Below are 23,740 nucleotides of genomic sequence, written 5' to 3' on the forward strand. Positions count from 1 at the left end.
TGCTCTGCAGCGCCCCCTCCCCGCGCAGCGCCGCCAGGGGAGCGAAGCGGAGCTCGCTCCCGAACTGGCCCGGCAAGTCGCCCTCCTCCCCGCACCTTCAGCCGAGTGCCCAGGTGGACAGACCCTGAGTGCCCTGCAGTTTGCTATAGGCACAGGGCGCGTCTTTCTCCTAAAGTCCTTAAAAGGAACGTCCGCTTCCCTTGCGCTGCTTGGGGAGCCAAGAACCCCCAGGGGTCTTTCCTAAGAGCAGGGGTGTGCCACTGCCTCCTTGGCCAAGAAAAGGCCACCCCCAGCCCAAGCACTGCCGGGCCGGGCTCCAAACACGGCTTACTTGTTTGGATTCCTTTCGCATGAAATGGTGCTAAGCTGTTAGCTACTGTTCAGCCCTCATACACGCTTCCAAAAAGCCCGAAGTGCAGATGCATAGGGCCCATGTCGGTTATCACCCGTGGGAGCTAGGGTGGTGTTAGGGTACAGATTGCAATCATCGTTCCTGTTGAATCTGAGAGAGTAAGGACTTGTGTGGCAGTCCAAAGGGAAGGGGACGGCATTCTGTATTGTCTGTCAGTCATTCCTTGTGTTGTCTCCAAAGGCACAAGTAAAAATGCCAGAGGCAAGATTCCAGTATCCTGGGACCACCAACCCCATCCTCCTGCGTTTCAAATTGAAAGGTTTTCCCCTTTTAGCTCTAATTGATACATAGCAACTCTTTGAACTCCTTTAGTTAGGGTGGACACAGGGTCAGCCTTAGGGAAAATGGTGCCCTGGGCAAACTTGTAATTTGGCGCCCCTGGGCCCCGCTGCCTTCCCCTAATGCTTAATTTGAATTGAGAGAGGTGCCAGGGCTCAGCCCCAGCATAAATTAATCACTGGCTGGGTGGCTGGAGAGCAGTAGCTGCTGAGTGAGTGCCCCGCTCTGAAGGCAACACCATCAGCAGCAGCAGTGGAGAAGTAAGGTGGCATGGTATATAGTGTATTGCTACCCTTACTTCTGCACTGTTGCTGTGGCTTGAGGTTCCTGCTGCTTGGCCTGCATGCAGGGGCTGCATCTTGCCAGAGCCCATGGCTCTCCCAGAGCCCTGTGGCCACTCCTGGCTCACCAGGGGCAACTTTATCCAGGAGCTACTTAAGCCCCTGAAAACTGTTTTTTTCGCAGATAGCATCTTAGAAATTAGCTGACTGAAACTCTTTATCTAATTCCTATAGAAAGAAAGGGAACATATATATACAAACACCAATTAAACCATATTCTAAATTTATATGCAAATTTAGAACAATCTGCAGATAATACATGAAGACAGCCCAATCCCAAGCCTTGAAGTGTCAGTTCTGGAGCTTTAACACAGATATCAGAAACACAAATTTAATACTTTGTACACTATCTTTAGAAGAGATAAATAAATATAAATAAAATTGGCTTACTTTCTCTGGCACACTGTGTTACTGCCATTATCTACTCTGTTTTAGTCAATTTTTCACTCCACTAAAAACGTATTTACTTAATTTTAACATACTCAGTTAAGGATTTTTTTCCTCTTTTATTAAGAAGGGGGAATTTATTTTTCTAATTATTTTGGCATTTATGTTTATTGATCACAATCGTATACATAAGTCACTAACATTTGACTCCATCATTACTATTAGTATCAGACTTGGAACCACATTTATTTTTGTACAAATTTTAAGTTATATTACAGATATAACTAAAAATACAATTTAAAAATAAGCAACCTTCATTTTCCCAGTGCAGGGGTGAGCAAAGTTTATGGCCCAAGGGCCACATCTGAGTACGGATTGTATGGCAAGCCATGAATGCTCATAAAATTGGTCGTTGGGATGTGGGCTCCAGCTGGGGGTGCAGGCTCTGGTGTGTGGCCAGAAATGAGGAGTTCAGGGTGTGGGAGGGGGCTCTGGGCTGCGGCAGGGTGTTGGGATCCGGGGGCAGGGGGTGAGGGCTCTGGCTGGAGGTCCGGGCTCTGGGGTGGGGCTGAGGGGTTGGGGGTGCAGGAGGGTGCTCCAAGCTGGGTTCAGAAGGTAGGAGGGAGATTGGGGTTGGGGCGCAGGATCAGGGGTGCAGGCTCTGGGCGGTGCTTACCTCAAGCAGCTCCCAGAAGCAGCGGAACCCCGGATCCTGCTCCCCGATGGAAACTCAAGGGCCGGATGTGGCCCCTTAGCCGTAATTTGCCCACCCTTTCCTAGTGTCTAAAGTTATGTATTTAGCTATTTTTTTTAAACTGGCACTGCTAAGGTTTGTACAAGCTAAATTTACATTATAGAAGGATACTATTAGTTGGTTTTACCATTTTAAATAATGAATGACAAAGCACAATATGGTAATAAAAGTAATAATAATTACTCTAGCCAGGACGGGTTAGACATTTTAGAACTCACTACTCAAAGAATTAAATTTAAGCATAAGAAAGAAATAACATTATGAAATGCACAGACCAGTCAAAAATAAAATAAAATAACAGTACTGTAATCCTTAATGAACTTTGAAAGAATAAAATTACAGAGAATATATGTGCATTGCACATTTTGAAAGGAAGTACCAAGAAATAACAACAATAATAATAATACAAAAGTGCATCTGAGAGAGATTGTGTGTTGGGGGGATTGTGCGAGGGAGACTGTGAGTATGTGTGTGTTTTGGGAGAGAATATGTGAGATAGTGTGAGTGTTGGGGAAGTGTGTGAGAGCGTGCATGTGTGGGAGAGATAGCATGCATGTAAGAGAGAGTGTATGTTGGGGAGTGGTGAGAGAGAGCATATGAGTGTGTCTGTTGAGGGGAGTGTGTGAGAGAGCATATGTGTGTGCATGTGAGAGACAGTGTGTGTGTGCTTGAGTGAGTGTGTCAGTACGCTATATCTTTAAGAAAGCACTCACAGTCAGGAGCGTAAAGGCTTGTTCAGACACCAGCAGCCACTGGCAGCTCCCACTCCAGACCCAGAGAGGCAGCAACACAGACAGGTTCCCCCATGTCCTGCCATCCAGCTCAGTGGAGACTGGATACACGGGCAGGGGGAGGGGCAAACTGCGACATCAGCCCTCCTCTCCACCTCCACTGCTCTACACAGCAGACAGGATGCTTCCAGTGATCAGCTTGGCCAGGAAGAAGTGGGGAAACAGGAGCAGCGGCTGCACAAGGCCGTGGAGTAGGGGGAGGAAGGGCATCCCTGTTCCAAAGGAGTGACCTGGCTGTTTGTCCAACTGCCCCCCCCCCCCCCCCCCCCCGCAGCTTGGATTCCTTTGCCTTCTCCAGATGCCTCTGCTCGCCTGCTGACTGCCTCTATAAGCCAAGCTGGCTCTTGGCAGTCAGGTGGGTCTCAGGCACCAAACATTGCATATGGACTCCTCTGGAGCAGGCTCTGGGACACCAGCCAGCCCGTCCACCCCTAAGCCAGTCCTGAATGGACATTTTCCATTTCTTTAATCTATGTTGTATTTCATACACTTAATCATGAGTGTAATGTTGTGGAGGTGAGGGTTTTAACTGATTCTAAAAGATGCCAGTTAATTTGATATCTGAGGAAGGGGGAGGGCTTTTTACCACTTACATTAGGTAGGATCTGAATTCTGTACTGGAGTCTGAACTGCTCATTTTATACACACAATGATTATGGTGCATGTTCCAGTAGCAAGCTTCCCTACAGTCTCACCACTCTGCTTCAACCCTGACCTATAGGAATCCCCTTAAGCGATAGAAGGGAGTTAATTTGCTTGGTGTATCTACTAAGGATATCAGAGGGGTAGCCATGTTAGTCTGGATCCGTAAAAGCAGCAGAGTGTCCTGTGGCACCTTATAGACTAACAGACATATTGGAGGATGAGCTTTCATGGGTGAATACCCACTTCGTCGGATTCATGTAGCGGAAATTTCTAGGGGCAGGTATATATATGCAAGCAAGAAGCAGGCTAGAGATAACGAGGTTAGTTCAATCAGGGAGGATGAGGTCCTCTTCTAGCAATTGAGGTGTGAAAACCAAAGGAGGAGAAACTGCTTTTGTAGTTGGCTAGCCATTCACAGTCTTTGTTTAATCCTGAGCTGATGGCGTATATTACATTAGTGGACAGTTCATTCACTTGCACGTCCACCAATGTAATATATGCCAGCAATGCCCCTCTGCTATGTACATCGGCCAAACTGGACAGTCCCTACGGAAAAGGATAAATGGACACAAATCAGATATTAGGAATGGCAATATACAAAAACCTGTAGGAGAAAACTTCAACCTCCCTGGACACACAATAGCAGATTTAAAGGTAGCCATCCTGCAGCAAAAAAACTTCAGGACCAGACTTCAAAGAGAAACTGCTGAGCTCCAGTTCATCTGCAAATTTGACACCATCAGCTCAGGATTAAACAAAGACTGAGCATCCATCAAGGTTTTAGATTTAAATACATTTAAGAACTTAGTTGTATACCAAGCATAAATAGTAATCATTTAAAGCTAGATCTTACAAAGTACTGTGAATCCTCAGCTCCTATTAATTGTTAACAAATAGACTAACTCATGATAGTATGGCTAGTCTGAAAGCAGTAAAACTTCCTTAGATAAAAGTTTTTGGAGTATACATAAATGAAAGCCATACCATACTAGATGAACAATATTATTGTTAGGAGAGAGAGAAATTCCAACCATTTTTACTGAAATATGTTTGCATGTAAAAAGCATACTTGGATTTCAGTCAGTTGCATATTGAAAAAATCAAATTGCCTGCCTCAAGCTATTATGAGCTTCTTTCTAATATATCTATTATGAAATCTGATCCCTTACATTCAAATCTATGATACACAAATTGGATTTTTAGCATATCTATTCATGCTTCCGTTTGACTAGCATTGGTACAACTTCACTAAAGGTAGCAAATTGTCCTAATCCATATATCATAATTATAAATTTAATTTTGGCTGCTCCACAAAATATATTTGATCTCTAGCTGTAAACTAGATCAGAGTTTTAGATGCACAGGCAACATTGCTCACAGAGACTTTTTATGATGTTAACACGGTAGCTGGTAGAAAATGGGGCATTAATAAACAAGTACCTGATGTGTCAATTTCCCTCATTTCAAGCTGGGTGAACAGCAACAGGTCTGTAGTGGGACAACAGATAATTTGCACCATTTAAACCAAGTACAAGTACCTGCATCTGTTCATTTTTTAAGATTTCTTTATTGAAATTCTCACTCAATAAAAGACCAGTTTGACAGTCTTTTGGATCAAGCTGCCTTTTATACTGCATGTTGGACACTTTCTCTTTGCTGGCAAACCAGACATGCTATCTTTGTCCATATCTCCCAAGCTACTTTTTGGGAGAGTGCCACAGTACACTGTCCCAAGAACACTCACCACAGAACAATTAGGTTGCCACTGTAAGAGGTAAAGGCAGTTCCAGCCCAGTCATCATACATTGGGAACACAGTGCAATAGCAGTTTACATATGCTGAGATTTTGAATAGTGAAAGAAGCTAGCATTGATGCCACACTAATAGGACAAACAAAGGATCTTGAGGCAAAAGTGACTTAAAACATAGGGTAAGATTATGGTTTCAGCAACTAACAGAGAGGATACAACAGGGAGCTTCAGGAATGAGTGGAATCAACTAGATAATGCCATCTAGAGGTAAATCTTCTTTACCAAAAGGACCAGAATAATACCTTGCCAGAAACTCAGTTGTTTCAAGGCCCAGGAACATCTTTCACCTTTGTTGCAGCAAGCAGTAAAAGGAGAACAAATGGCTCCTACACTTCACCTGTGTCACATTGAACTCAATAGAAATAGCTTCACTCAGGCATCAGGTCAGAAACAAGCTTTAGGGTTTCAGCAGTAGTGGGCCTATATACCTTAAGGTGAAGTTGCTACAAAAATGTGGCAGAATTTAGGGACATTGATTCATGGAACAAATTCCAACACAGTATATTCTCTAAGTTTGCTGAAGCATCTTCAAATTTTCTGCACTCAGAATTTGGGCTTTCTAAAGGGAAGTTCACATGCTTGTGGTATTTTGGTTACTGTAATATTTACAATTATTACTGATACGACTCTTCCAATCACATTATATGCAGCATTGTGCAAAAATTATGGTACAGGAGAAAAAGGTACAAATATTACAGAGCTGTTGCAGGAATGGAAGCTGAAAGTCCAAACTGTTTAACTTCAAACTTACCATTGGCTCTGGACAATGAAATGAGAGGTAGTAATCTATGTATGGATTCTGGTAAAGTATTGTCACCCACTGGAAATATGTCACACATGGTGGCTGCAGAGTCAATACTCCTGATAGTTCTCTGATGTGAAGCAATTTCATGGAGTAGAGGCTTTGTACCATTACAGCTAGAATCATTATGCACTTGTGCTGTGTGACACATTTCTGTAGCATGACTTCTGCCTGTGCAGGTAGCCATTTCAGATTCCACTACAAATGAAAAAGGCAGAGCAGTTTTCTTTCACAATCTAAGTGAAATGTATGTTCAGGATGGAACTAGGGGTAATAAACAATGAAGATGATACCACACTGTGACAGAATGTACCCCTGTATTCACACCCTACACCATTGTAAAAATCTCTGTACAAAGTATGCTGTAACACTGACAGACTGGTCAAGCAGTGTATGACCCATACCAGCTTAACAGGAGGTATTGCAATGATAAACAGGGCCATTCCTTGCAGATAGTTATCAAAGACATGTTAAGTGGACTAGAAATTTTAATACATTTGCTTATATTGTTAGAGAATGAAAGGTTAGACACTAATTGTAGTTATCTACATTTACTTATATTTTGTTAGAAGTTTAACAATGTGATCTAATTAGCTTGTAGATGCTAAAGTTCTGTTCCTGTCTCATAATGCTTCATGACTATATTCTGTTGATTCAGAGATCCAAAAGGGATATTATCCTATAGATGGAACTTGTAGTGTAATAATGTTACTGTCCTCATTTCTCTTTGAAACGTGTAACTCCACATGGTAAACTACCCGTGAACTGTTTAAATGGTTAATTGCTGTATGCTAATGAATACAACTCATTACCTATGTATGCATAGGAAACAGAGATTAGCTTCAAAGCAACAACATACATTACCTATTTTTCACCCAAGAAAGGCCCTGCTGTGATGATGGCTGGCTGCAACCATAAAGAACGATTCCGGCCTGATCCTCTTTATCTCAGATCAACTTAAACTTTGACAGGTGAAGTCTAAGTAACAAGACTGCGGGTATGGCTACACTTGAAACTTCAAAGCACTGCCGCCGCAGCGCTTTGAAGTGTGAGTTTGGTCGCAGTGCCAGCGCTGGGAGAGAGCTCTCCCAGTGCTGCACGTACTCCACATCCTGATGGGGTTTAGCTTGCAGCGCTGGAAGCCGCGCTCCCAGCGCTGTGGCACTGTTTACACTGGCGCTTTACAGCGCTGTATCTTGCAGCGCTCAGGGGGGTGTTTTTTTCACACCCGAGCGAGAAAGTTGCAGCGCTTTAAAGCGCCAGTGTAGCCAAGGCCTGAGTTCTCCAGGTAACTCTGGATTCACCCTGGAATTCTCAGGGAAGAATTTGAACAAATTCAGCATGTGGACTACCTATTGGATTATAACCTTTTAAACTAATTCCAGAAAGACTTTTACAAATCAGCAGCCTTACCATATCTGCTATGAAACTGACCTAAGAACTCTCTTCTTTCTTTTTATCAATAAATTTTAGATTTAGTTAATAAGTGGGGCTGTTGATTAATTTCAGTTAACTCATGCGATTAACTCAAAAAATTAATTGTGATTACTCACAGTTTTAATTGCACTGTTTAACAATACCAATTGAAAATTATTAAATATTTTGGGTGTTTTTCTACATTTTCATATATATTGTATTCTGTGTTGTAACTGAAATCAAAATGTAATTATTTTATTGCAAATATTTGCGTTGTAAAATGATAAACAGAAGAAATAATATTTTTCAATGCACTATAGTATTTGTATGAGGTGAAATCTCTGTCGTTAAAGTGCAACTTACAAATATAGATTTTTTTTTATTACATAACTGCACTCAAAAACAAAACAATGTAAAACTTTAGAGCCTACAAGTCCACTCAGACCTACTTCTTATTCAGCCAATCGCTAAGCCAAACATTTTTTTTTAAATTTACAGGAGATAATGCTGCTCTTTTCTTATTTATATCACCAGAAAGTCAGAACAGGCATTTGCATGGCACTTTTGTAGCTGGCATTGCAAGGTTTTTATGTGCTACATATGCTAAATATTTGTATGTCCCTTCATGCTTTGGCCACCATTCCAGAGGGCATGCTTCCATGTTCACGATGCTCATTAAAAAAATGTGTTAATGAAATTTGTGACTGAACTCCTTGGGGGAGAATTGTATGTCCCCTGCTCTGTTTTATGCGCATTCTGCCATATATTTCACGTTATAGTAGTCTCGGATGGTTACCTAGCACATTGTTCATTTTAAGAACACTTTCACTGCAAATTCGACAAAACACAAAAAAGGTACCAATGTGAGATTTCTAAAGGTAGCTGCAGCACTCAACACAAGGTTTAAGAATCTGAAGTGCCTTTCAAAATCTGAGAGGGACGAGATGTGGAGCATGCTTTCAGAAGTCTTAAAAGATCAACACTCCGATGTGGAAACTACAGAACTCAAACCACCAAAAGAGAAAATCAACCTTCTGTTGGTGGCATCTGACTCAGATAATGAAAATGAATGTGTGTCGGTCTGCACTGCTTTGGATTGTTATCAAGCAGAACCCTTCATCAGCATGGACTCATGTCCCCTGGAATGGTGGTTGAAGCATGAAGGAACATATGAACCTTTAGCGCATCGGGCACATAAATATCTTGTGACACCGGCTACAACAGTGCCATGAAAACACCTGTTCTCACTTTCAGGTGACATTGTAAACAAGAAGTGGGCAGCATTGTCTTCTGCAAACATAAACAAATTTGTTTGAGCGATTAGCTGAACAAGTAGCACTGAGTGGACTTGCAGGGTCTAAAATTTTACATTTGTTTTACTTTTGAATGCTGTTTTTTGGTACATAATTCTACCTTTGTAAGTTCAACTTTCATGAGAAAGATTGCACTACAGTACTTGTATTAGATGAATTGAAAAATACTATTTTTTTTTGCAGTGCAAATATTTGTAATCAAAATAAAGTGAGCACTCTACACTTTGTATAATGTATTGTAATTGAAATCAATATATTTGAAATTTTAGAAAACATCCAAAATATTTAAATAAATGGTATTCTATGAACAGTGCAATTAATTGTGTGATTAATCGCAATTAATTTTTTAATCACACAATTAACCACAATATTTTTTTAATCACTTGACAGCCCTATTCATAAGAATTGGCTGTAAGCATGTATTTGGGTAAGATCTGAAATATTCATTGACCCGGTGGGGCAATGTGTCCGGTCTCTTGGATCTGATAGAACTTTAAGTTTGCTGAATAAGATTTTTAATATCTCACTACACGAAATTTGCTGTCTGGATGGGAGCTAAAAGTTGGATTGCTTAAAGGGGACTGTAGTTTGGATTCTTGGTAACCAGTGTGGTAATACAGAAGCTGTTTGGTTACTGGCTTGGTGAATCTAATTTTAGAATAAACCACCAGTATTTGGGGATTGTCTGCCCTGTTCCTTGCAGTTTGCCCTAAATAAGCATTCTCAGTGTGGCCCTTCTGGGCACTACAGTCATAGTTGCCTTGTAAGGTATTATTTGAAAACTCATAATTTGCTGATATCATCCTGATAAAATATGTGTGGCAACATTGTATATGAAGTTATAAGATTCTACTATATGGGGTTAACACGTGTTCCAAACTGAGGTTGGCAAACAGGTCTGTCTTAAACCATGGAATGGGTGGCCTGCTTAATTTGCATTTAAGCAGTAAATAGAGTAATCAAGAAAGAAGGGAAACAAAGGAAGCTCAAACAGGTGATAAAAAGCAGCATGGAACATCCTTCCACACACATTTTGTCTCCTGGCACCCAGCTGGAAACGTTTTTCAAGAGAGGGAATTAAGCTATAAAAAGGAGGAACAAACAGCCCAAGGGATCTCCTTCTCTCTCCCTGCCCATTGCATTCATTGAACCTTTGTTGGGCTCTAGGAGAAGGGGTCCTGACCTATGAAGTTTGGTCAGTAAGACTACTGAAAGTACGTGGTGAGAAAACTTTGCTTTGAATTTAACAGTTTAAGTACAAGTTGTTTTATTTTTCTTGTAACCATTTCTGACTTTTATGCCTCATTACTTGTACTCACTTAAAATTTCTCTCTTTGGAGTTAATAAACTTGTTTTACTGTTTTATTGAATCCAGTGTATTTAAATTGAAGTATCTGAAAAATTATTTGAAATAAGCTGGCGTATTATTTTTATAGAAATAACATACTTTGTATTGTCCAGGAGAGGGATGGGCATTACAGGACTGGGGTGTGTGTTGGGGTCACCCTGCAGTGTAACCAAGGCTGGTAAGAGCCAGACTGTAACCCTACTGTGGCTGGCAGGCTGCAGTTTCACAGATACTCAGGGTATTGCTTGCATGCTGGAAGGTATTTGTGAATGACCAAAGTGGGAGCTATTTCAGCAAGGCATTGCAAGGCAACCAAAGATGCAGGACAGGGGTGACACACCTGCTCATTAATCGAGATTGTACCCTGGTATGTCACAATATGAGTTAAATCTATGTTCAGGAAGGAACTGGGGGTAATAAGCAATGAAGATGATACCACACCTACGAGGAAGCCTTTCCACACTCTTCCAGACACATTGATCTAATATCTGACATTCAGTAGTTCCAATAGGGAGAATCTAAAAAAGGGCCAGGTTGGAGTCACTTGCAGTAGAGTAAGCAGACTTGCATTGGGACTAATACAGTATTAGCAGTATTTGTAAAGTTTACCTTGTCAGTTACATTTGTATGGTATGTTTCCACATTTGGAGAAGATGGCAGTATGATGCTGTATGGAATCTGGGGAACACTTTAGGATATTATGAATATCCCTACTGTAAAATTGCGATGAGTTGTGCCAGTTATGCCATGTAAGGTATCTGCAAAAATGTTATACTTGCAAAGTATGATAGTTTGTATCATCTTTGTATTGTAAATTATAAATATGTATGGTAGGTCTGTAGTTCCAAACTTGTGCTGTGCATCTGGGTGACACCCCCAGACAGACTGGCATCAGCACTGCCTAGCCTGCTTGATGGCCCATCAAGGGACGTCAACTGTACAATGAACCCATTGAAAGGGTCAGGGACTACATCTTATGACTAAGCTAGACATGCAAGAACATGCCTATGGAGAGAACTCTTAAGGCCTTTCAATGCCATTTTCAAGAATGAGATTAGGGAAAATACATCTTAACAATGTTAAAAATTGTTTTGTTGACAAGGTCTAATAAACAGCTTCATATTTTGGAACGGAGTTGAAAGCTGGTGAGGGGCAGTCACTCTGTTTTCAGATGTGCGTTTTGCCATCCCTGTGAAAATTTACCAAAATCTAGACATGCTACAAGTTTTGGAGCTCTTCGCAGTCTGCCTGGGTCTTAACTATCTTTAGTAATTTTGTATTATCTATCTAAATTTTGCCACCTCACTGTTTACCCCTTTTTCCAGATCATTTATGAATATGTTGAATAGGATTGGTCTCAGAACAGACCCCTGGGGGACACCACTATTTACCTCTCTCCATTCTGAAAATTGACCATTTATACCTACCCTTTGTTTCCTATCTTTTAACCAGTTACCAATCCATGAGAGCACCTTCCCTCTTATCCTAGGGTAGCTTACTTTGCATAAGAGGCTTTGGTGAGGGACCTTGTCAAAGGCTTTCTGAAAATCTAAGTACACTATATCCACTACATCCCCTTGGTCCTCATGCTTGTTGACCCCCTCAAAGAATTCTAGTAGATTGGAGAGGCATGATTTCCCTTTACAAAAAACATGTTGACTCTTCCTCAACAACTTATGTTAATCTGTATGTCTGACAATACTGTTCTTTATTGTAGTTTCAACTAGTTTGCCTGGTACTGAAGTCAGGCTTACAGGCCTGTAATTGCCAGGATCACCCCTCACGCCCTTTTTAAAAATTAGTCACATTAGATATCCTCCAGTCATCTGGTACAGAAGCGGATTTAAATTATGTTACCGACTACAGTTAGTAGTTCTGTAATTTCACATTTGAGTTCCTTCAGAACTCTTAGGTGAATACCATCTGGTCCTGGTGACTTATTGTTTAATTTCTCAATTTGTTCCAAAACCTCCTCTAAGGATACCTCAATTTGGGATAGTTCCTCAGATCTATCACCTATAAAGAATGGCTCAGGTCTAGGAATCTCCCTCACATCCTCAGCCATGAAGACCGATGCAAAGAATTCATTTAGTTTCTCTGCAATGGCCTTATCGTCCTTGAGTGCTCCTTTAGCACCTCGATCGTCCAGTGGCCCCACTGGTTGTTCAGCAGGCTTCCTGCTTCTGATGTGCTTAAAAAAACCCCCTGCTATTATTTGTTGAGTCTTTGGCTAACTGTTCCTCAAATTCTTTTTTGGCTTTCCTAAGTGTATTTTTACATTTAATTTGCCAGTGTTTATGCTCCTTTCTATTTTCCTCACTAGGATTTAACGTCCACTTTTTAAAGGATGCCTTTTTGCATCTCACTGCTTCTTTTACTTTGTTGTTTAGCCATCGTGGCTTTTTTGGTTCTCTCTTTAATTTGGGGTATACATTTAAGTTGAGTCTCTATTATGATATCTTTAAAAAGTTTCCACGCGGCTTAGAGATTTCACTTTTGGCACTGTACCCTTTAATTTGTGTTTAACCTCCTCATTTTTGTGTAGTGCCCCTTTCTGAAATTAAATGCTACAGTGTTGGGCCGCTGTGGTGTTTTTCCTGCCACAGGGATATTAAATTTAATTATATTATGGTAACTATTACTAAGCGGTCCCAGTTATATTCACCTCTTGAACCAGATCCTGTGCTCCACTTATGACTAAATCAAGAATTGCCTCTCTTCTGGTGGGTTCCAGGACGAGCTGCTCGAAGCAGTCATTTAAAGGTGTCAAGAAACTTTCTCTGCATCCTGCCCTGAGGTGACATGTACCCAGTCAATATGAGGATAATTGAAATCCCCTATTATTATTATAGAGTTTTTATTTTAATAGTCTCTCTAATCTCCCTGAGCATTTCACAGTCACTATCCAAAGAAAAACAGCTATGGCTACTAACTGATGGTAACTGTATGGAAAAAGTCTCTTCAATCTCTTTGCATTTATAAATATTTTAATGAAAACTACTTTTTGGTTTTCTGATTGACCTGAATAAGTGCTTTAAGTGTATTAATGTTAATTTATTAATTTATCATTAGAAAACAGTTTGAAAAACCAAGAGTCCAACATTTTGCATCTCTATCGTTGTTCATCAACGTACAATGTACTCCCTGAAGTGTGTCTGAATTCATGCGTTCAGTTCTGGTCTTCTGGTTATCTACTCTTTACTCAGTTGATGAACTGGGATAAAATATCACACGGAATAATTCAAAATAACTAAAAGGAAATATGAAAGTCAAGTTCATGAAAGATCTTTGGTGTATGTAAGATACAGGAACAAGCAACAAGATGCAGTAAAGACTAATTCAAGATTTAATCCACATATCTCAAATTCATCAACATATTGGTGAAAGTATCAAAAGTCGTACATAATATATGGCAATATTTTTATTTTGTTACAATATATTAGTGGGGCAGCTTTTTCAAATGGGATAATTAAGCTGCAGACAGAGCAATTGCATTAAATCTTAATTCTTCTGGGTCACGTTCCATGAACTTCTTGCAAACTTCTACTGCATCCTATTTAAAAAATAAGATATGAAAACATACAATCACCACTTATTACATAAAACACACTTACTAAAAAGAAGCAATTGGCACATGAATTAAATGCAGTATTGTAACTATGATTTACAACAGTTATGTCCCTCGTGATTCTTTCACTTTCTGCACAAACTTTACCTTGTGTCAAACTGAACTGGAATTAATTTCTGATCTGAGTTGACATGGCTAAATATTACTTGCTGTGCCCAGTGTAAGTGTTTTGAACTTCAAGAACTATGATGATTTATGTAGTTGTTGCTTCTAACAGTCTGGAACACTATGGGTTACATTTCAAAAGATGAGGCAGTTGGATAATTTTCTCTTCATGTTTGCCTTTAGTAGTACTGCTGCATTCAGAAACTTTTCTCCTTCATCTAAAGATGTCACTGAACTCTTAAGCAACATCACCAGCTTTATATGTTGGGAAAGTGGAAGACTGTAAATAACTCCTGTGTCTAATCTAGACTGAGAGGGCACCACACAGTACTTGTTATTTTTGTTAGAAAATATGAGGCATGTGAAGGAATAAAAAAAAAGGAGAATATGCACTCATTTCACACACATACTGTGTATAATTTAAGAAAAAGTGGCTTTGGACAGCTTAAAGGAAGCAGCCTGTGCATCTCCAGCCTCTTGCTTCCCCAAAGGTTATGTAAAGTGACCACAAATTTTAGATTGCTATGTGTGGTGTACTTCTGGGGGAATTCTGCACCACTGTGCAATGGAAAATTTTGCAGACATTAATGTTTGGTGTGCAGAATTTCTGTTTTTCCTCCCACAGAAATGGGCTGCAGAGATGTTGGCCACCACTAGGGGCCACTGGACCCAGAGCCCAGCTCACAAATAGAAGACAAGGAAGGGAGGGTGGGGGTGGGGAGAGACAAGTTGGAGGATTCCCAGCAACTGCAGTTCCCAGTACCCCATGAAGGAAGGAGGCAGTGGTGCACAGGAAACTCCATGCAAGCCTCGGACCCAGCATCATCAAGCTGTTTCTCCATCTGGATCTCTGGAGTCTAGGAGGGTAGGCTCTGTGAATGTCTGGGGGCTGGTCTCTAGGGGGTAGGGGATGAGCGTCTGGGCCAGGGAGGGCCCCATGGCTGGGCTCTGGGCAGAAGGGGGTGTGTCTGGCCCCTCGTCTGGGCTCTGGGAGAGAAGAGGCAGAGAAGCAGGAACCGGTTTGTCGTAGAGGTTTCTTTAACTCTCTACTTCTGGGGGAATTTGTGTGTGTGTCTGTATTGTTACAGACATACTTGCTGACAGATATTTTTAAATAAATTACCAAAATAATTGAAACTGGCATGATTATATTGTGTTATTTTCACAAAATATGCAGAATTGCTCGGAATTTTAAAATACAGTGTGCAGAATTATTGATTTTGTAGTGCAGAATTACCCCCAGGAGTAGCACATTAAATCAGCAATGAGCAAGTACGTTTAAGACAAAAGAGGTTAGAAGGGAATAGGTAGATACAAATTTTAGGGGTTGAGAACAAGGGCAAAGACTATAAATGCTGGAAGAGAGAGTGCACCCTTTGTTAGCATGGCATCTCTCAAATTATAAGGGGGAAGAAAAACAATATACCTTCACTCAAAAGTCCTCAGAGATTGGTCATTTCAGGGCTCCTCCATCATGTATGCATGTTTTGAGAGCAGCAGAAGCATACCCCCCACCTCAACATGGGAGAAAAAGCAACCCGATCTATGGGCATAGTACCCATACAAGATTTCTGCTCAAGCAGCTCTTGTCTGCCATATTAAAATGTTCCATTACACACAGAAGTAATGGCATGGGTATTCTGAAATACTCCTGGTTGAGAACTAATTAAAGGCCTTTTCTTCTTATCCCTTCCCTCACCCAACTACATACCCAGGAAATGCATAAAGTTCAAGTGCACAAAAACTTAAAGGATTTTTCTATTCCTACCTCTAAAAAAGTGTCATCACTAGTTTGTCCATGGTTTACTGGAAAAGGTTTGCGCCCATCTGTTGGAATACACGCAATTATACAAAATATAATTGTAAAATGAAAACTGAAAAGCTTGTCTGAGAAAAAGCCAAGAACATAAATCTAAAGCATTAAATAATTCCCTGCTCATAGCAGAACATGCCGCCAAGATCAGCTCAGTTTTTCATAAACTTAGCATACTAATTGTAATATCGAACTATTCAGCACTTTCCCCTCTACACCGAGTATTTCAATAGTATTACAGTATTACAAAGAATGTGACAATAAATAATAAAACACTTTTTAGTTGAACATAGATTTTTAATACACAAAACTTTCAGGCCAAAAGGAAACCTTGAATTCTAATTATTTTGTTGCTGCTAATGTTTAAGCTCTTTGGGTTTTCCAAACAGCTCATTGAAAAAAAAAATGTAGTTCTTTAGTGCATTTAGCCAAAAACAAAACAAAACACTACTTACCTATACACAAACTTTTGTTCTTTGAGATGTGTTGTGCACATATACATTCCTCTTCAGGTGTATATGCACACAATGCACCCCTGCTTTCTTCATGTGCTGAGTCAAGGACATAAAGGGGGCATGTTTACTGCCTCCCTCTCCATTCCTTCACACTTCTGTATATATAATGTCTGAAATAGCAGGGAAGAGGAAGAATCATGGAATGTATGTTACTATACATCTCTAAGAACAACAGTTACTATACAGGTAAGTAACAGTTTATTCTCCTTCAACTGATTGTGCATATATACATCCCACTTAGATGACTCATCAGCAGTTCCCTTACAGGTGACGAGACACTGGATCTCCTGAAACAGACTGTAGCACCAACTTGCTGAAGGTTTGAGTGATAGCAATGCCTGGAAAAAGGTATTGCTGCTTTGCAGATATCTTTTACCAGGATGTTGCTCAGAAAAGCTGATGAAGTAGACTGAGCCTTAGTAAAGCGAGCTATTGTCCTGAGAAGAGGAGGAGGAGGAGATCTTAGGAAAGTTGTAGTACAGCTTAATGTAGTCAGAAACCCAATAAGAAATTTGTTGAGCTATTACTGTTTGGCCCCTAACTCTCCCATTGTAGGCTGCAATAAGCCTGGGAGACAGGCTCCGAAGGACTTAGTGCAATCCAGACACAATGCTGGAGCTCTGTGAACATCTAAGGTGTGCTTCTCTTCGGAAGAGCGAGATTTTGGAAATAACACCACAAGACGAATGGTTTGATTCAGGTTGAAAGCTGAAACTGCTTTTGACCAACTTAGAGTATGGCTTAAAAGAAATTTTGTCTTTATGAAAAACTGTGAAAGTAAGAGCAGCTAAGAGAGCATAAAGTTCCAAAACTCTCCTTTGCAGAGGTGATTGCTATTAGGAATGCCATCGTCATAGGCACTAGGGATAGTGAGGCTGTCATCCTAGGTTCAAAGGAAGAACCCATTAGTCTAAAGAAGACTGGGTTAAGATTCCATAAAGGTACTGGATCAGACACATGTGGGTAGACGTTGGACAAAACTTTTTTAAAAAATCTGGAAGATGGAAAACCTGTCCACTGGTGGATGCAGAACAGATACTGCTGCCAAGTGGAATCTCACAGAACTAACTGATAGGCCATAGGCCAGACGATTTCAAGTGCAATGAATAGTCCAATACACGTGAGATCTCTCTGTAACGGGTCAGTAAATGTTGAAATTGTGCCCAAACAGAGCACCGTCTCCACTTCTGTATGTACATCGCTCTAGTGGATTCTTTCCTGCTGCTCATCTAGATGACCTGAAGATCTCAGGAGCATGATCTCTTGTGAACATTCAACCAAAGTTCATCCATAACATGAGGTGAAAAGATTGGAGGTTGGGATGCAGAGACTTACCCTGGTTCTGAGACTAGGGGCAAAGTTATCAGTAATCTGACTGAAAATTGATGTAGATCCATGAACCAGTAATGCCTTGGTGAGACTGGTTCCAATAGGATTAACGCTGCTTTGTCTCGCTTCAGTTTCCTAAGCACCTTGGGAACGAGAGGAACTGGAGGGAATGCATATAGAAGATGACTTGATCAGGTGAGGAGGACAGCATCAGTGATGGAATATGGGCTGCAGCCTGTCCTGGACAAAATATCCTGCACTTGTGGTCCAGGTTGGTTGCGAAAAAGTCTATTATTGGGAACCCCACTGGTAGAAGATCTGGAGGACAATGTCCTTTCTGATTGACTACTTATGTTGGTCTATGAAAATCCTGCTGAAGGAATCTGCAATTATGTTTCTCATTCCTGCAAAGTGGAATAACCTCAGGAAGACATTTCTGATGCATAAATTCCAGAGGTGGATGGCTTTCTGGCATAGCTTGCACCTCCCTGCCTGTTCAGATAAAACATGGCAGCTGTGTTGTCTGTAAAACTTATATCACCCGGTTCTTGGTGGTGAACATAAACATTTTGCAGGCCTGATAAATAGCTCTGAGGTCCTCATATTTATGTGGAGTGAGACCTCCTGGAGTGTACAGAGAGCTTGTGCTCAAAATTGACTAAGATGGGTTCCCCAGCTCTGGTAGACAAAGTCAGTCATTTATGGAGTACAGAAAGTGATCCCCTCTGCACAGTGGACTGGTGGATGGACCTGCAGACTTCGACTGACCTCATGCAGGTATGCAAGTCCACATGTTCAGGGAATGTTGGTCAGCCAATAAACTGCTTTACTGTAGGTGGTATAGGGACTGGGGTTTGCCAGAGGGTGTTCATCATCTCTAGCTGGGCTCCATTAATGAGAAGGGCAACTCTTTCCTGAAAGACTTTAAAGCCCTCTGGAGAAGGGAATATTGACTCCAGGGTGATGGCTTTGTCCAAGGAAGAGGATGAAATATGGGGATAGGAGGGCACACCTAGGGATTCCTCCATTAATTCCCTTTCCTCAATAGGATCCAGTACAGCCAACAGAGGGATGGCGGAAAGAGCCTCTCTAGAGGTTTCCTGCATGAAGACTGAGATCTCCTGTTGGACTGTAACTCCAATGGAGGTCCAGACTTCTTTGGAGCAGGTAAAGACCTGTAGAGTCATGGAGGATACAGTACAGGAGCCTCTTTATGAAAGTACCAGTCCTGTTTCTTCTGCCTCGCAACCCTTGGACAAGGTCTCATAGACTTTAAGGTCTATGAAGTGAATGAAAAGACTTTGATGGTAATACAGACCCCTCATGCTCAGAGTCTAATGAGGAGATGTAGGAATCATCTGGAAAGGGAGGAGTACTCACCCTTGAGGGCGGGGGGGCACTGATATCAGGGAGACCATCTGGTCCGAAAAAGCCGAACAACGAGGTGATTGGAATGCCAAAGTCATAATTGGTGCCAGCGTTTGGCATAAAGGACTGTAGAGAGTACGTTGGAGAAATACCACACATCAACAGTGCTGACAGTGACCAAATCCAGGTGCAGCAATGGAAACTCAGGTAATAGGACACAAAGGAGATCACTTATGGAAAGATAGGCTTATGGAGTTGAAAACAACAAGACAGTCAGGTGCTCTTCCAGTGGAGCCAAAGGACACAGCAAAGATGTAGGTCTCAATCTCAACAACCCCAGAGGAACCAGAGTTGACAGTGCCACCTCAGATGGATCCAGTGAGCATCTGTGCTTATTCAAAGGCCTCAACTCAGCACCGGAGGACTTACTGGAAGCCTTGTTGTGCAGAGAAGATCAGAACATTGACTGTTTGTCCAAGTCAGAATGCCTGAATTTCTTTAAAGAGGCCATCAGGAAGGAGGAAAAGTGATGCTTCTCTCCAGATTTATGCTTCAAAGTTGAAGCTGCTGGACAAGCATTTCTCATAGTTTCAGAGTCCATAATCTTGTGATGGGTGCCTGGTTCCAAGGAGGCATACAAGTCTCCTTCATGAGGTGAAATTTGAGGCATAAAATTCCTGTTTTTTAGTTCTAACAGACGACTAAAAAAGGGAAGGAGGAACAAATAGGGCATCTAGCCCTCACATGCCTCTCTCCAAGAGGAATTAAGCAGCTTCTGTGCCTATCCATTACAGGGATAATGGCCCGGCATGTGGCACACTGCTTAAAGGTTAGTGATTTTTAGCCCCAGACTACCTAAAATTATTAGTAACTATACTAAGTATTCTAAGGCTAACTATAAGAACTATATGCACTAAAGATTTAAAGCTGGAGAACCAAAGTAAAAACTATGAGGAGCTCCAGATCTCACCATGGGCAGTGAGAAGGAGTTGAGAGAGAGGTGGTGGACACATTCCTTTTATGTTCTCAGCTCAGTGTAAGAGGAGAGCAGGCATATGCACCACTTAGTGGTACTGCTGGTAAAAATCTCCACTAGGTGCACATACACTTCAAGTGGAATGAATATGTGCAGAGTCATTTCAAAGGAGAATGCAAATTTATACTCTGACAAACGAAACTAAGGTTTCTGGGGTAAGCACTAAAAAGGGAACTCCAAACCCACCAATTCTGAAGGGGTTAAAAGGTCAAGTAACATGTAACTGAAGTATTACATTCAATTAAGAGCAGGATATATAAGCCACAGAAATACTGATCATTTAATGTAGGTGTGATTCACAACACTAGTTTAGCACCATATCAGAAAAAGTGGGCTACAAAAGTTTTCAATTTTTTCTTTAACTGTATTGTGCAGAACTGGGAACCTTCTGATTTTTTTTAATGAAAAAATGTGTGGCTCAGTTTGTATTGTTACCTTCCATTGGGGAAGATGCGATATGAGACCTTGAAAGTGGGGCAGTTTCAAAGAGTTTTATAGCTATAAAATGGTATGTGTATCTCTGTGAACTAGGGATTGTAGTCTGGCTCAATAGGGGTGGGCTACAGAACTTCCTGCAGGAATTAAAATCCCTGGGAAAGAATTACTGCAAATCCTGAGACAGACAACTGTATATATTGTACCATTGTATACACTGGTTTTGAGTAGGTCTAAGAGAGCAAGAAAACCAAGAAGGAAAAATGATAGAGTCATCCTGAACTTACTCAGAATAACATTAATTTGATCCATGAACTGACAGACTTTAACCAAGAGGGCAAAACCCTGCTGGAAGGGTTTGAAGGACCTTGAAACCTTCTAGGGGCTCCACGTGGAAGATGGGTGACAGCTGGTAAGCTTAGCATGCATACAGACCATTTATTGTTTTATGATATGTTTCCTTTGTAATGCTGTTGTCCTAAGTAAATGTACTGTGCTTTGTGAAACCACTGGTAAATGTTATCCTAGCTCCTGGAAGAGAGGAGATCTGCAGGCGCTGGATTAAAGTCAGCCATGCTGGGATTAACGCAGTGAATTGCTACAGACTAATCTAAAACTCTGATCCTGAGGCAGAGGAACATGGGTCCCCACCCACTGTCAGAGGTGACAGCTAAAGACCTGAGAATTAAAAGGGTGCCCTTGAGGAGACCCTGGAGGAGACAAAGGTACAGTTAACCCTGCAACTGTGATGTGTAACAGTGCCCATTAAGTGTGGTATTTCTCAACAAATATTTTCATTTGTTGCTTACTATGCAAATATTTCAAGCTATTTATGAAAAACTATGAATGTCTAAACATGTGTTAAGGCATGAAATACTTCAGCACCCGCAGCAGTGGCCTACTGAGCTTGCCAGGCCAAATTCTCTTTAGTTCTCAAATCATTTTTTAAAAATCTGCCATAATTTCCTTGAACTTGGCAGTACTTCTAACCTATAATTAACCTAAAAAAGCTAAGTAGGCTCTTATGAAATATAATATGTTAAAGCATTTTTGATCTTTACTTTAATGACTAACCTCTTGTACATAGCAGAAATGACTGAAGCTGCAACTTTAAGATAAAATCCTCAGCACATTCCAGAAAACAGAACTGAATGCCACTGTATTTCGCAAGCTGCGTTTTTGACTGAATTCTTACATGCACTTTGGCACAAAAGCATTTGAATTTATCTATGAATAGCATGTTTTTGATGGCAGTAGTGTGAGCACTTATGTTCATGTGGCACTCCATAGCTTTCTGACTGCCAGAGTCCAAATATTCACCACCGTGGCTAAAGCTGATGACTCAGCCAAAATTATCTGAACAGATTTACAGGAATCACAATGATTACAGATTTTAGGAACTTCCATAAATTAGTTGAACAAGAGAAGAGTTACAGATTATTATAATTTAGAGAAATAAGAAAAAGGGAAAATACATTTTTAATCTCTTATGGTGGTACAGGAAAGGGTTATTGTAAAGATGTTATTTATGTATTTGTAAAGGAAGTGGTGTTAGCATTCTATTGTGTAACTGTACCATCAACATCTTACATATTTTTAATTCAAGCATACCTTAAAATTCATCTCCTCCTACTTAGTTATTCTTAGAGCATGTACAATATGCAAAGCTGATAATCATATGCTCTGCACTGATTTTAAACTCATGTAAATGACAACAAAATATAAAGGCAACATGGACAGAGTGACACAAAACTTCAGAGAAGAGAGTTTAAAACAATGGGCGGTTCATTATTTAAAAAATCATATTTTGAAATTTAAAGCCAAAAGTTATCTGTGCTGCATCGTACAGCTTCTACCGCACTATTTAGTCTTAGTCACTAGCATCTAAAATATAAGCTCATAAAACACACTTTATGGAGAACAATGTACATCATTCATGAAGTACAGCTGATGGTGATGATTCTTAGGGTCACCTTCATATTGATTCAGAACATGCCCTTTGTACTACATTTTAAATAGTTTGGAGGCAAATGTGTGAGAGCATTGCTTCATTAAGAATATGTTTTTAAAAAGTTAAGTAAAGTAGTCAGATGAAATACGGCAAGTGTACACTCACTATACTATATTGGAGTATTATACTGGGAAGATGTCTGTATGACTTGAAATTTTTATCCTAACCTATTTAAAAACTACTTCAACTAGTTTTCAGAAGTGTCTACAGCAAAATCTGGTTGCACAGCAACATGCTTTAGACTAGGAGCATTATAGAGTATCTGAGCAGAATTTAATGCTGCTCAACCTGCACAGAAACAAATAGTGAAAAATAATTCAGATGCAGAAGCTAATACCTAGATGCAAATGAAGTATTATCTATTTAAAATGAAGCGAACTTTTTAAAATCACCCTGTGATGAATGAATTACAGAGCATTAATATCTATTGGTATGCTATCCTTCACAAAGCACGTTTTGATTCTGACTATACTGGTGTTCAGTAACATGGCTCTAGCCAGAATTTATAATTTGCACTGTTCAGCATGAAAAAAAAAATCAGAGAAAATAAATAATTCAATGACATTCATCAAAGAAGCCAACCCCCCCACACTCCCTCCCTGCACTCCCCACCCCAACCCCAACCCCACCCCCAGAACTCAAGTAAAAAAGTGTTTTCCTGATTAGGACCATAATTTTGTTGAGTCAGACGAGTTTCCAGCAATGGTAGTTTGTATCCTGCCCTTTATATTATCTACAGTACCAGGTTTACCATGGCGCCAGGCCCAAAGTCAGAAGGGACCTCAGCCAGCCCGATCCCCCAGTGGCTGAGTCAGCGAGAAAGCTGCCCCCACCCCTGCCCCACTCCCACCCCTTCCCACTCATGCTCCACCCCAGCCCCGCCCCCACTCTGCCCCTTCCTCCCTCCCAAGCCCACTCCCCTGAGGGGGACTGCAGCAGGGGGCTGCTCCTGCCGCGCTGTGCCCCATTGCCCCCAGCCTGCCTTCCCTCTGGAGACTGCATCCTGCCCCTGCACCTTGCCCCATGGGGGCTCAAAATATGTCTGGCACCGGGCCCAGAGAAAGTTAATCTGGCCCTGATTACATAACCTTCTTTTCTGGGGGGGGGGGGGGGGGGAGAAATCAACAGGAAGAATGTTTAATTATTTTTGGCAGAAACACAAGAAATAATTATAATACAGCTAACACAACTTGAACCTATC

General features: G+C 41.0%; 1 protein-coding gene across 4 annotated transcripts in view; it reads right to left on the bottom strand.

Moving 5' to 3' along the window:
- Positions 1-13,622: 13,622 nt before the first annotated feature.
- Positions 13,623-23,740, bottom strand: part of UCHL3 (ubiquitin C-terminal hydrolase L3) — a 71,219-nt gene continuing 61,101 nt past the window's right edge. For 3 of the 4 annotated variants that reach the window (XM_050951787.1, XM_050951805.1, XM_050951796.1), the window contains 2 exons: positions 15,801-15,859; positions 13,623-13,852 (listed from right to left, as the gene is read on the bottom strand). In XM_050951787.1, coding sequence (XP_050807744.1) covers positions 13,769-13,852; positions 15,801-15,859 — 143 coding nt within the window. In that variant the 3' untranslated portion in view covers positions 13,623-13,768. Of the gene's footprint in view, positions 13,853-15,800; positions 15,860-16,300; positions 16,471-23,740 lie in introns of those variants that run through there. The other variant, XR_007774152.1, reaches the window with a different exon arrangement.

Source organism: Gopherus flavomarginatus, chromosome 1 (genome assembly GCF_025201925.1).
Source record: "Gopherus flavomarginatus isolate rGopFla2 chromosome 1, rGopFla2.mat.asm, whole genome shotgun sequence".
NCBI classification, from domain to species: Eukaryota; Metazoa; Chordata; order Testudines; family Testudinidae; genus Gopherus; species Gopherus flavomarginatus.